At 37.8% G+C, this 12,941-nt stretch overlaps 2 protein-coding genes across 3 annotated transcripts; one reads left to right on the top strand and one right to left on the bottom strand.

Moving 5' to 3' along the window:
* Positions 1-112: 112 nt before the first annotated feature.
* Positions 113-2,844, bottom strand: LOC140797265 (uncharacterized). The gene is made up of 2 exons (XM_073150568.1): positions 2,189-2,844; positions 113-1,497 (listed from the first exon to the last, which is right to left on the bottom strand). Exons 1-2 carry the CDS (start codon positions 2,393-2,395, stop codon positions 280-282), a joined length of 1,425 nt encoding a protein of 474 aa, XP_073006669.1. The 5' UTR covers positions 2,396-2,844; the 3' UTR covers positions 113-279.
* Positions 2,845-6,069: 3,225 nt separating this feature from the next.
* Positions 6,070-11,693, top strand: LOC140798251 (uncharacterized). Of its 2 annotated transcripts, XM_073152049.1 has the most exons (8): positions 6,070-6,295; positions 6,384-6,570; positions 7,215-7,338; positions 7,782-8,140; positions 8,875-9,796; positions 9,902-9,991; positions 10,964-11,154; positions 11,232-11,693. In XM_073152049.1, the coding sequence occupies exons 1-8, from the start codon at positions 6,207-6,209 to the stop codon at positions 11,304-11,306; spliced, it is 2,037 nt and encodes a 678-aa protein (XP_073008150.1). In that variant the 5' UTR covers positions 6,070-6,206; the 3' UTR covers positions 11,307-11,693. The 2 variants fall into 2 exon arrangements, with proteins under 2 accessions (XP_073008150.1, XP_073008149.1); XM_073152048.1 differs by having other exon boundaries at positions 8,875-9,991.
* The last annotated feature ends 1,248 nt before the right edge of the window (positions 11,694-12,941 follow it).

The following is a 12,941-nucleotide window of genomic DNA, read 5'->3' on the forward strand; positions in this document are numbered from 1 at the left end:
CAGTATACTGTCAAAAATTCTATTAAGGATCAGAGAGAATATTAATGAATATTGGTACCGGAAGCACTAACAAACCTGTTGAACATAATTATTTAGCTGTCAGCAAATGTACTTCGGAGGAAATGGCTTTAATCACTATTTGATTGAAGCCTTCTATCTGAAATCTTCTTGCTTTCGTCCTTCATATCATAAGAAATTACAAGGAAAGCAGAGTATCTCTGTAGTATTACACTATAATCTACTATCATAAAGTGTATTCCTACATAGTTATGTTTAATTCTACAGTGGTACAACTAGGAGAAAAGCCACTATCATGTCTTTCATGAGAATTAGCCACCAAACAGAAGCCAAGCGCCGAAAGGAGACTGTCAAACTGGAGCCCTGACTTGTGTTTCCATCACTCATACTTGTTTCAGTAGATACATCAGAGAAAGGATTCAGTTGCTTATGCTTGCACTTCTCCAGTCCAATGGGGATATGCCTTGTGGAATTCAATCCAACGATATAGCATAGATTTGGGTTGCTCCAAGAGGCAAACCTCCTTCCCACTCTCTCATAGAACACCTGAGAGAGGACTAATTCTCCAGTCAAGTTGTTTTCATTGATATAGAGAGCACGGAGACAAGGCAAATCTGCAATCTTTGAGGGAACACTGCCATAAAGATGGTTGTTATTTAAGGCCAGAAATCTTAATCTCTTCAACTCTGTCATGGATTCAGGAATCTTCCCAGTTAACAACATGTTGGAGAGCTCCAAAGTAGCGAGATTCCTCAGATACTTCCATTCAAAATCCATCAGATTCCCACCCATTGGATTGTTGGATAAGAGCACATGTTCTACCGACATCATGCCTTGAAGAGACCGAATCCATCCACCAGATATATTGTTGTTCCTGAGATCTAGCAGAGTGAGAACTTTCAGCTTGCTAAGCTCCCACGGAAGCTCTCCATCCAAGTGATTAGAATTCAAATCAAGCTTCAGAAGTGAGTTCATGTTGCCAATTGATGGAGGAAGAGGACCAGTGAGGGAGTTCCTGCTGAGGTCCAAGATCAAGAGATCACTCAAATGGTTGCCCAGAGAATTCGGTATTTGACCAGATAACCGGTTTCCGGGAAGCGAAAGCCTTCTTAAGTGCACTAAGTTGTCTAGCTCTTGAGGCAGCTCTCCTGACAAGGCATTCTCTACTAGTACTAGAGACTTAAGATTTGCAAGCAGACCAAAGCTAGAAGGAATTACTCCGACAAGGCCTTGATTCGATCGAAATTCCAACGTCTCCAAGCTTCCAGATAACTTTTGCCAGTCCTCACATGGGAGGGTGGTGGGATTAGTTACTGAAGAGAAGCAATTGAAGACGGAGAGGCTCTTAATATGCTTGAGCTCAAAGAGGTATGAACTGAACTCGGCATCATGAACACATTCCAGAGAGTTGTCAAAGATGGGTCCAATATTTAGGACTGTTACATACCATTTATCTTCAAAGAGATCACAAGAGACTCCCTGCATTGGAGATTCCAGAAACATTTGAAAGATAATCCAGGAAGTAACTTAGCATGATCAAATCTTAAATGTAACAATAATTACAGAAACTTGTAGTAGTGGGAGCAAATTATCATCTATGCCAAGATAAATAGTTCAAGAAATTTATGACCGATATGGAATTGAAGGATGCAACACTAATTTTCATGACAATGTATGACAAGGTCCGAAAGAAATTGCGTGAGTCGAACATCTTTTTAACTTCAAATGTGTGAAAAATGCACTGTCTCTACATTTGTCATTCCATCTCTTAGAAAGTAATGGAAGAGAAGATAGATTGGAACATGAAACAGTTATAGAGATTTAAGGACTAAATTTAACTATGAAATTCAGAATGCAACAGTAGAGAGATCTGCGAAACTGGCAAGAAAGAACCAGCAAGCCTAGGCTAAATACTTGTCTCTGTCATTCTTATCAAGTAATTTAAATAGACTTCAACAGATTTCGGAAACTTGATCCTTGGTGCAGATTTGATGATGTAGGAAGATGACTAAGAGCAGTTCATGTTTTATTATGAATTGCTAACTGGATCAGATATCAAGTTGACACTTAATAAGAATGCTTAGTTCACTAAATAGTGCAAATTAGGCATGATAAGTCTTCTAGTAGAGCTCTTTAGAGGAATTTCTCAAGCATGTCTTTTAGTAGGAACCTGTATTGGTGTCCATCCACATGGGTCTGGATAAAGTTCCGAGCCATTCCACCATTTGCCGACGAATCCTTGTATAACTGTGTACAGAGCTTCTTGCTCCGTCTTCTCCATTGGGGCTGGAATAGGATCTGATTGAGACAAGCCACTGAAGAAGAACAAGAAGAGCTGAAGAATGAAAAGAGTTGCAGTTCTCGGAACACCTTCCATTAACAAGTTGGATTCAGAACTCCAAAGTATAGAAGTACAAGAGACGAAATTATGTGAGAAAAGAGAACCGGCAACTGATCAACAGTGACACCAATGCTAGAGAGGAGTGACTGGAAAGCTCGGAAGTGATTAAACAAGAAGATTTAAGGATTTGGCAGCTGACAGGAAGCACAGTTTCCAGTTTTCCATGTGATGATACTTCTAATATCCTCCATTAGGACTATGGGAAGGACGCAAAACACTTCGGGAGAAAACTAGAAGTTCATGTACATGCACAGGAGGATAATTTTTGTATTCAAAAGAAGAAAAAAAAGGCAAAAGAGAGGAACAGTGGATACAAGATCTTGCAAGATCTATGCAGCTTTCAGACCTCTAACTCTGTAAAGGAGAGACTTGCTGGAAATATAGTAAGTTCAAAAGAACAGAATCCAAGGGACAGTTTTGTTTTCACTTGTCTTTCAGCTACCAAAAGAGCAGTGAATTGATTGCAAAAGAGATGGGATAAGAAGAATGGTGGAGGAGAACTTTCCACTGCCTAATCCAAGAAAGGAGTTGAGGGGAGGAGACTCTCCAATTTATAGGCCTGAAAAGCATTCAGAGGGGATTTGGATAATGCTAAGGTGGGCTAGAAGTAGAGAAGCCTACAGTATTTAAAAAAAGAAAGAAGCTATCTTAGCCTGGTACTCTGGATTGTTGGGTTTTGAGCTTTTTCTTATGAATCCATCATGCTGATGATGGTTAGAAATGAGCTGTGGAGGGAGCATGTGGGGGAAGGGAAGGTAGGTGGATTTAGCTAGTTTTTTTGTGCCTTGTTGGGGGACCATACTCATGCATGTGAGTGCATGCAAATGTTGGCAGGAAAGGAATGTTAGCCTCTGATCATTTCCCTTTCCTGCATTGCCAGATCCAGTGAGATTGTAAATTCTTGTTTCTTTTCTGTTTGTGAACTTCTGGTAATTTGCAAAAGTAATTTGAGAATTCCAACAAAAGCAATACATGCCACCCTAATAGCGCATGCGAATAGAAGATAGATTATAAGATGTACGGCCTACCACACCCCACCAGAATAGATAGTAGAAAATAGGGAATAAAAATGGGCTAACGAGATTTGAATCTATAATCTCTATATAATCAATTAGCCCCATATACATCGTGCCCTTTAATGAAGAAAAAAAAAAACTAGCTGAACTATATCTTGATAAACTAGTCTAGTGTCTTCAATGCAACTATGCGAGATCTCTTGATAGCTTAACAGAAGCTTGACAAGTGTACATTAAGCTCTACGAAAACGAATTAAACTTTAGAATTGGGGGTTATAGGTTCATAATCCTTTGTCCTACACTGCAGACACTACATCTGGGCTGTAGTTTTCAGCTTCTCTTAGCTAAAGCTTTACTGAGAAGCAAGTTGGTGGGGGAAAAAAATGCATGCATTCAAGTGTACTAGGCAGTTATCAAGAGGGGGGACCAAGCATATGGGAGGCCCTGTTTGTTTTAGGAGCTAGATCCGAATTCAAGAAGACATCAATCAACTCGCTGACATTAGAAGCTGTTAGGTTGCTTGCTTTTTAAGTTCTACTCCACACTTTGTCCTCTTGTCTCATGCACTTGATCACAGGCACATGCTAGCAATTGGATTATCTCGCAATGGGCACACCTAGGAGAGCTTTTGGATGTGAAAGAAGCCAAATCTGTCCAAATAATAAGGCCCATATGGGGGAGTTAGTTTTAATGGAAGTTAGTTTTATCCAGATTCATATTCTTTTCTATTAAATGTATGATTTACATTGTTGGTCGATTTGATTAGCTAACAATTTAAGCTTGGAGATCAATTAGTTATCTAACATGATATCAAAGCTCGATATTGTAGAAGTCTAGATCCTTGTGCAATTAACTTTCTCAGTGTACTTTTATTAAAGCCATTGCAAAAAGATATAATTAAGAGAGGTCAAATGGATAAGGGAATGGGATACACTTTCTATTCTCTATAAAATGGTTATTTTTATAGATCATAATTGTGAAACACATGCTTGTTTAAATGAAGAACACCTACTACAACCCTCTCACCATCAAGAATCATCAAATGACCACGGTGGTCCAACAAAGTTAAAAAGAAAAGAAAAGAAGAAACCTTCTATTATTGAAGGAATTCGTGCAATCAGGTCTGCTGGCAATCTGCTGGCTTTATGTTCATTGGCATCTTGTGCATGAGTGCTGGAATTCTACTAGAAGTCAACTATAAAAGTTACCAGGAAAAAAGGAGAAACCATGTAAGGATTTAAAGCTTCGTATTACGACCTCTGCTTTTTGAGTAGCCTGTGCATGCAATAGAGACCTCCTATTCCTGCATCATTAAAGCTCCATCATTCTTTTACAGTCTCTAAACTGGATCTGAAACTTAGGGGAGATAGAAGTTTATATGTAACACTTGGTAGTCTAGTAAGAAGAGTAGATGGGTGGCCATCATTATAATTCATTGATGGAGTTCTACTGGACAGAATTTAATATGTTACGGATTCAATTCTCGTTGGGATTAATATTGAGTAAATTTTTCAAGTGTTGTATGTTCATGATTTAATAGTATATGGCTAATCCTCCTTAGATATAAAGGCACTTAGGCCCCACTAAGCTTTTAGCTACCTAGTCTAAGCTTCAAGCCATATGCGACGCTAAACAATTGCTCGGAATCAAATGTCACTAAGACCTGCTCTAAACCGTTGCGCTGTCGAGTTGCTTCTCCAAACTAACTGCACTGCTAAGCCATCAACCGAATCAAGCCAAGTCACTAAACCACCAAACAATTTCTCCACAATATTATTTGGGGTTGGAGCCAAACATGACCTCCTTAGTTGGTTTCTCTCTCCTCTATTTAATAGCTACAAAGTGGAGTTTAATAAAATGATTTTCTATTTAAAAAAAAAAGTAGGTTAAAATAAAAAAGTAAACCTGCTTTTGATGGATAAAGAAGTTATTTTTAAATTTATTTATTATAACTAAATATAAAAAATATATAAGTTTAAAAGTGATTATTTTGTTACCTCAGTTTTTAACAATCAACTACTTGGATAGAGTAGTCTCTTAGTCTCTTATTTCACTTTGTAATATAGATACGAGGCCAGGCCATAGATGTTCACTGTGGTCTAAACTTTAGCCCATCGGCCCGATCCCGGAAATACTTCTTAATTCTTGCCATTTAATTTGTTTAACACCCTACTTTTATTATTTTCATTCTACTTGACACCCTGTGTTTTCACTATTTTTAATTCGGTCCTTTCCTTTTACATTAAATCATATAAAACAGTCGAACACCCGAGAAATATAGGAGCGAATTAAAAATATTAAAAGACAGGTTTTAAAATATAATAAACACATAATGCAGGGTTCGAAATGAAAGAAATCCTACGCCACGTCTGATTTACTAATAACAGGACTTTAGTTTTGGTTCATATTTACTAATATAATTATAAAGTGGAATCTTTTTGCAAATCATTCCTCGGCCTCGTTTACTTAATGGTGAACCAATGGAAAATACCCACGTAGCCAAGCGCGATAGGAGAACCACGCCGCTGCGAGTTACCAGACGCGGCCCTTCAAGAAGAAAAGAACCTAAAAAAAAGCCCACGAAAAGCCCAACTTAGAGAAAAAAGAGCTCTCAAGCAACTCCAGTGGCGTTTTCGCGGCGGACCCTAGAATTCTCCTAGCGGAGCAAGAAGTTCCCTCTCCATTCTCTTCCAATATCGACTTGGAATTTTTACATACTCTCGAGTCTCGACCGATCCATTGAGAACAACTCCCCCACTTCGATCAAAACAATGGCGGGGGAACCGGAGAGGCGACTCCAAAAGGTCATGGACAAGCTCTACCACTTCCCGAAGCCGAAGCCGAAGCCTTCCACTTCCAGGTACGCTTCTTGGTTCTTTATCGGTTATATTCAGTGGAAAGATATGAGCTGAGTCGATTGCGGTTCTGATGCTTATGGTGGAGATTAGCCCGGTGGAAAGAGAGAAGGGGAAGGAACTGAGTCTTCGATTCGGGGTTGAGAGGGGTTCGAGAGTTCCGTCCGTGGCGTCCATTGGAATGCTCGGTCCGGCGCCGAGATGCCGGCCGTGGGATCGCGGGGATCTCATGAGGAGATTGGCGACATTCAAGGCCATGACCTGGTTTGCTAAACCCAAGGTTAGGACTTTCTTTTTCATTTCTTTTTTGAGAGTGGGAGCTGTAAAAATTTGTCTTTTTGACAGTAAAATGAGTTCTTTCTTCTGATCTTTTCTTTTTCTTCTGTCTGAGATGTTAGTATGCTTCATTGTTTGCGAACTGGGCTGAAGTCTCTCTGTATTGGGCGATGAAATATGATGAGAAACTTTCTCAGAAAATATTATCCCGTTATTGTTTTATAGGATTTTATAGGAGTTGGTACAAAATAAAAGTAGAAGTTCTCCATATGCGATATTTAGTTGATCGTGGGACAACAATCATTTCGTATGAAATGAGTAGCCCGCCCTATCTGTTGATATGTTGCGATACAGACCTTGATGCCTATAGAATTTCCTTCCTTAGATTCATCTTTTCTTCCATTTCCCTCCTTACGCCAGATGCCTATAGAATTATTTAGAGAAGAGAAATTTGTTTATTGAAGGTTAGCAAGAAAAAAGCCTGCGCTTTGAGCTTGTGACTTGTGAGATTGTCATTGTTATAATTGATGCTTGAGTTGCAGTGCCTGTTATTACCATGTTCTTCTGATCTTTTATATGTGGTTTTATTAATTGCTCAATTTTGTGTTATTATGATTCTTTTTAGTGGTTGATCAAATTGTTACGCAGGTCATCAATCCAGTGAACTGTGCAAGAAGAGGTTGGATAAATGTAGAGGTGGATGTCATAGTTTGTGAGGCATGTGGGGCACGACTCTTGTTCTCTACTCCCTCTTCCTGGCCGCTGCAACAAGGTGTGTTCTAGGTTTTTCTTTAAGCTTTAATTCTAGTTTTGTTGCATATCGAACAAAATGTCATGTTCTGTAGTCAAATTCTCAATGGTGAGATCCATTTGGACGTGCTAAACATGATAACTTTTCAGAGGATTGGCAATTCTTTCCCAGTTTACTAACTAGGCAGCACTATGTGGTTCACTTAATAGGTAGGATCTATATTGCTATTAGTTATCAATTATATAATTGGCATATTCAACATCTAATTTCAACAATTTAGATATCAACACTATCTTCAATTAATCATTATCAAATATCAACATTAGTTTCATTGGTAAGCTTGCCGGTTTGAACATTTTGAGTCAATGTTCTTGATATTTCGTATGGTTATAGTTCTGGCTTTAGACAATTCATATTCTTCTTTTCTTCTTGTTATTCTTAAGTTGAAACCATGTTAAATGCAGTTGAAAAAGCTGCTTCTGTATTCAGCATAAAGCTTGATACTGGGCATAAATTGTTGTGTCCTTGGATTGATAATATATGTGAAGAAGCCCAAGCTCTATTTCCGCCAACACCTCCTCCAGCTTTGGTTGAGAGCTATAGTGAACTCTCGTCTTCACTCCTACGGCTCATGGCCCTTCCTATGATTTCATCATCAACTATTGAATACATGAAGAAGAGGAGTTCACAACTAGAAGAGTTCTTGAATAAGCCTTCTCACCTGTCAATTGTTCTAAAAAGTGGAATCAAGCTTACATCGGGTCTCAAAAACAAAGATCTAGATGATGTCCTCGAAGATGCTTCTGCTAATCTGTACTATCAGGTTTGGCCTTATGATCTTAGAGAGATGCTGCTTGATACTGTGGCATGTTTACTTTTTTTCATCAAGGATCAGTCATATTGTTAATATAGTTAATATCACATTGCAAAACTTTTGCTTATGCTGTTCTCAAATGTCCATCCATAGTCTACAGCTTGTTATTCTGTGAGCAACTGTATAGCCAGTAATAGCATTCTTTAGAAAAGAACAAACTCTAGAAGTTTTCAGTGGCTAGATAAATACTATAATTCTCAAGAATAATAGCTCCGGCTTACGGAAGTGGAAAATGGACTTCTTCTTGTAGCATTATACTAAGTTATTTATCATATTGTGGGGCATTCTTCAGATCATAGTGAATAGTAGAGTAACCAATACTCCAATAGTTGTCTCTTCAGATTTTTCATCCCATACTTGAATGGCCGTTCTGCCTTCTGTCAATCATTAGCAACGAGATGAAAACAATTTATGCTTCGCTATCTTGCAGTGTTTCCATCTCGTTGTTGCTGAGTGCATATAGAAATCTCTTCTTAAGCATTACCTTTTTATTTTTTCTTATAGTTTCTCGAATATGGCAGCCAAGTGGGTCAGCTGACTTTATCTTTGATTTTTTTTTTTCCTTTCATGTTGCTGAATGTAATGTATATAATTCTACTCTACTATTGAGTGCTATCATTTATTCTTCTTGCCTTACAAACAAAGTTTCTATGGTTAAGCAAGAATTAGCATATAACTTGCAGGCACTGAAAGTTATAAGTTTATGTGGATGGGAACCTCGTGTGCTTCCCTATGCTGTTGATTGTGCAATCAAGGGCGATCAGTCTACAAGAGCTATCTTTACATCTGAATCATCAGAGCAAATATTTCAACAACAGAAAAATGCCATCACTATTTACTCACCAAATGGACAGGATGAAGTTGAGGGGGTAGAGTGTGCAAGTACTACTCATGGTGATTACCAATGCGATCCTGCATCTGTTGTCTTAGAGTGCAGGTTTTGTGGAGCCTGTGTGGCACTATGGGCTTTCACGATGATTGAACGACCTTTGCAGCTTTTCAATTTTACTGCAGATTCTAGCAATCAAGATGAGATGGCAGCAGGTAGTTTAGGCCGAGTTAGTGAAGTAGAAGCTCCAAGAATGGGTACTTTGGGCTTAAATTTGACCATTGCAGGTGGCCCTCCACCAACTAAACAAAATTTTCGACCAAGAGTTTCTTTTCCTGTTGTTAGCCGGCATTTAAGAGCTGAATTGAGCTCTGGCAGGAAGTGTTTATCTCTTGAAAGCAGAAATCCAGCGAGTACCCATTATCTGCCACAGAATAATGATCCCTTGGATCACCAAAAGGATATTTATGGAAGTCCTGTTATTTCAGAAGGTGCAGGATCATTGAACCGCAAAAGAAGCAGAGATGAGTTCTGCAACTCTGAAAACAGTAATGTTGATGCAGCAACCGGTTCTACCGTGGAGTTACATGGCAGCAGCACTAGTAGTCCTTATGGTGATAGATCCGCAGTAGAAACGAACCATGATGAGCAGGTAAATTTTGAAAGACCAACAAATGGCGTGCAAATTCTACCAGAAAGTCTTCCTATTAGTGATGCCACTCGTAAGGGGTCTGATAAGGAAGAAGCTTCCAAGCAAGAAAGAGGTATTGAAGAAGGTACTGTTGAAATGAACAAAATTGACAGAAGCATAAGTGCAACTTCAGTAGCTAGTTCAACTGATAAAAATACTGGATCCAATCTGTATATTCCAAACTCTGCAGATGCAACAGTAAATGATCAAAAGGCCAATGGGTTCAAGGAGAAATTAGCATCATCTTTTAATAAAGAATCAGATGCAAATACAAAATCAGGTAAAGATTTAATTGTTTCATACTTTCATATATACAAATTTGTTACTTATTCTTATTGTAAGCTTCTGATTAAGACAATCATGAATTTTTCATTAACTAGAGGCTTATAAGTTCCACAGAAATCAAAAGTTAACTCCTCCAAAAGCTATTATTAAATCCGAAAGAAATTAATCCAGGTGTTCACCATTGCCTGTAGTATTAAGGTGCTCAATAATGAGCCAAAGCTACTCCTTGTCCATCTAACTTTTTTGGTCCTTTTCTGTTTGAGGCATTTCCACAACTGGGTTACATTTCTCTTATTATGCTCTCCCTGATGATTGAGGCAGACACTTCCATAGGCCTTGAGAGCATTTACTGAATTATGTTTAGGAGTATAATATGATGCCTTAGTGGGTTTTTACATGGCAGCACTATAGTTGCAGATGCATGGATTTGAGGTCCAGAGGGATGACAAAAGATAGCACAGCATCACATTTTTGTAGAATTCCATAATTGGAACTATTACCATATAAATGATTTCTTGAATCATTCACGATTATCTGAGGTGCTTTCTAAACTGTCGAAAACTCACTGTAATTGTTGTTTCTTCTTCTAAAATCATCCTTTAAAAAGATTTTGTAGCAACAAATGAGCCCTGCATTCTGATAGTAGCTCTAACCTCTAAAAGTTCCATTGAGGTTTTGCCAAGCCAGTTTCTTTCCTGGCTTGTTTGGCCACATCCAAGTCCAGTAATAAATTGTTGGACTTTGCAGATCTCTTGAAAGCCCTTCTGTTCGAACATTGCATGCTGTTTGCATCCCTTAGTGGCAGTTATGAAAGAAGAAAAAATTTGTCATTGTGTTGTGGCCTTTTTTCCTCTTTCTTCATCCTGACGCTTTATTAAGTAGTGAAAAGAAAATATACTCTTGAGCCTTCTATAGTGATTTCTAAATCTTAAATAAAGAAATTTCTTGTTCTGCCTTTCCTGTTCAGGAAAATCAATGTTGTATGAGAAAATGAACGAGTTTGATCCAATCAAGCAGCACAGGACATTTTGCCCCTGGATTGCTCCTGATAGTGAGACGTTGCCTGGATGGAAGCTGACACTTTCAGCATTGGTCTCCCATGAGAAAACATCTACTAGTAACTCGCAAGAGGACATCCAAACAAGCTTTCTTGATGAGGTAATGTTGATTCTTGCTTAATCTCCTCTTTCTGTCCTACTTTGAAACCTGAGAGAGGCGCTCTTATTGTCTTACAGGTAGATGATCCCATTTCTTCTATCCGAGAGCTTTTCAGGTCCCCACCTTCAAAAAGATTGAGGAGTACTCATTGATCCAATAGGTCAATCAAATTTGATCAGTACGAAGGTTCAAGCCCATCGCATGAGCATAAGCTGTAAAATTCAATCTACTTAGCATGAGTGCAAACGATAGCATGCTATGATCAGAAATCAAACACTTCTGCAGCAAATTTAGCATGCCCATGTCAGTTTCCTTTTGCTCGTTTCAGACACGAAAGGTCTCTCTGGATTCGTTTACAACTATTTGAAGTTTCTGGAGGGAGCTTGACAGAGCAAAACACTTTTTGACGGCATAGATGATCTTTGTATGAGATATCAAGTTACTCAAGTAGAACAAGAAAACCTTTATTGTGAATATTGTTTGAAAACAAGCTATTACTTTATCAATCTATGGTCGAGACAACAGTTTCTCATCATCAAGTCATATGGTTCAAGCCTCTTCCACTGTGGAATTCTTAACTGCAGGTCAATTGAGGAGGTTGCAGAAATTGCCCTCATTGTTTTCATGCTATTTTCTTTCACGCATATTGAACTAACAGAAAGCAAATGCTTGATTGTTCAAGCCATGTCTAGCTGTATGTAAGTGGTAACCATACTCCCCTGTCATATTTTACAAGTTGACTCTCTGCTCCATTGTCTTAGCAACTCATTGAGGTATATGAACAAACTTCTGTTTCTGTGCTCTTTAGCTCATATCCCAATCTCAGCACAGGATCAGACAAGGTATTAGGTAAGTAACCACTCTCTTGGCCAAATGCTTCTAAGTCTAGAATCTGAAGTAAACTGACTGGGCACCCAACTCGTTTTAGTTGGTCGAAGGCTCTAAATATGTGCACTTGGGCCATACTCATAGTCCTTGTGACATGTTCTAAGATCGTGATAGGCTAGCTACCCTTTGGAGTTTGTATTCTAGTGGTGTGTCTCATTGAAGAAATGAATTCCACAATGAGCTCTTATTAAATGTCACTCGAGTCGTGATCATATAAATCGGGCTACAGATTGAGTCTACTTTTCGAAAATGGGACCCACAAAAGAAGTAGGCGAGCCTCAAAATTAATTGTGGGGACACGTGCATGGTAGTTTGGCCAGTAATAAATAGCTATAAGATATAAATAAAAGCTTTGCTTCTATATTTTTTATATCTATATATCTATCTTTCTAATGGTTCGATATACTTAATAGCAACACTCAAAATTTAAGTACTATAGTCAGTTCAACAGATAATTATTTGTTTTTTAATTTTAATTTTAAAATTAGTATTTCTTTTTTTGCATGTATATCCTTCTAAATATATTTTATTTACATGAATACCCTTCTAATATTTATATTTGTTGCATAATATATATGTATCTGTTCTAAGTAGAAGCTCCAAAAATTATTTATTTATGAATATATTTTTTTCAATTTTATATTTATATGTTCACGTTATATTTTGAGAATTATATCATCTTAGTAGTTTATCAGACAAAAGATATATTTATTAAAATAAGAGTATTTATGACTTTTTATAGTTACTTGATGAAAGTTTAACTAAATTATATGTTGTGAATTATTTTTTAAATTACTTACATGTATCTCCATTATTTTAAAATTTGATAAGAATCAAATTTAAATTGAACCCCATCTCCTAGATATATATAAAAAAAGTAAATTTAAATTGAACTTTAT

This window comes from Typha latifolia, chromosome 11 (assembly GCF_019914945.1).
Source record: "Typha latifolia isolate L0001 chromosome 11, TyphaL0001v2, whole genome shotgun sequence".
Taxonomy (NCBI): Eukaryota; Viridiplantae; Streptophyta; class Magnoliopsida; order Poales; family Typhaceae; genus Typha; species Typha latifolia.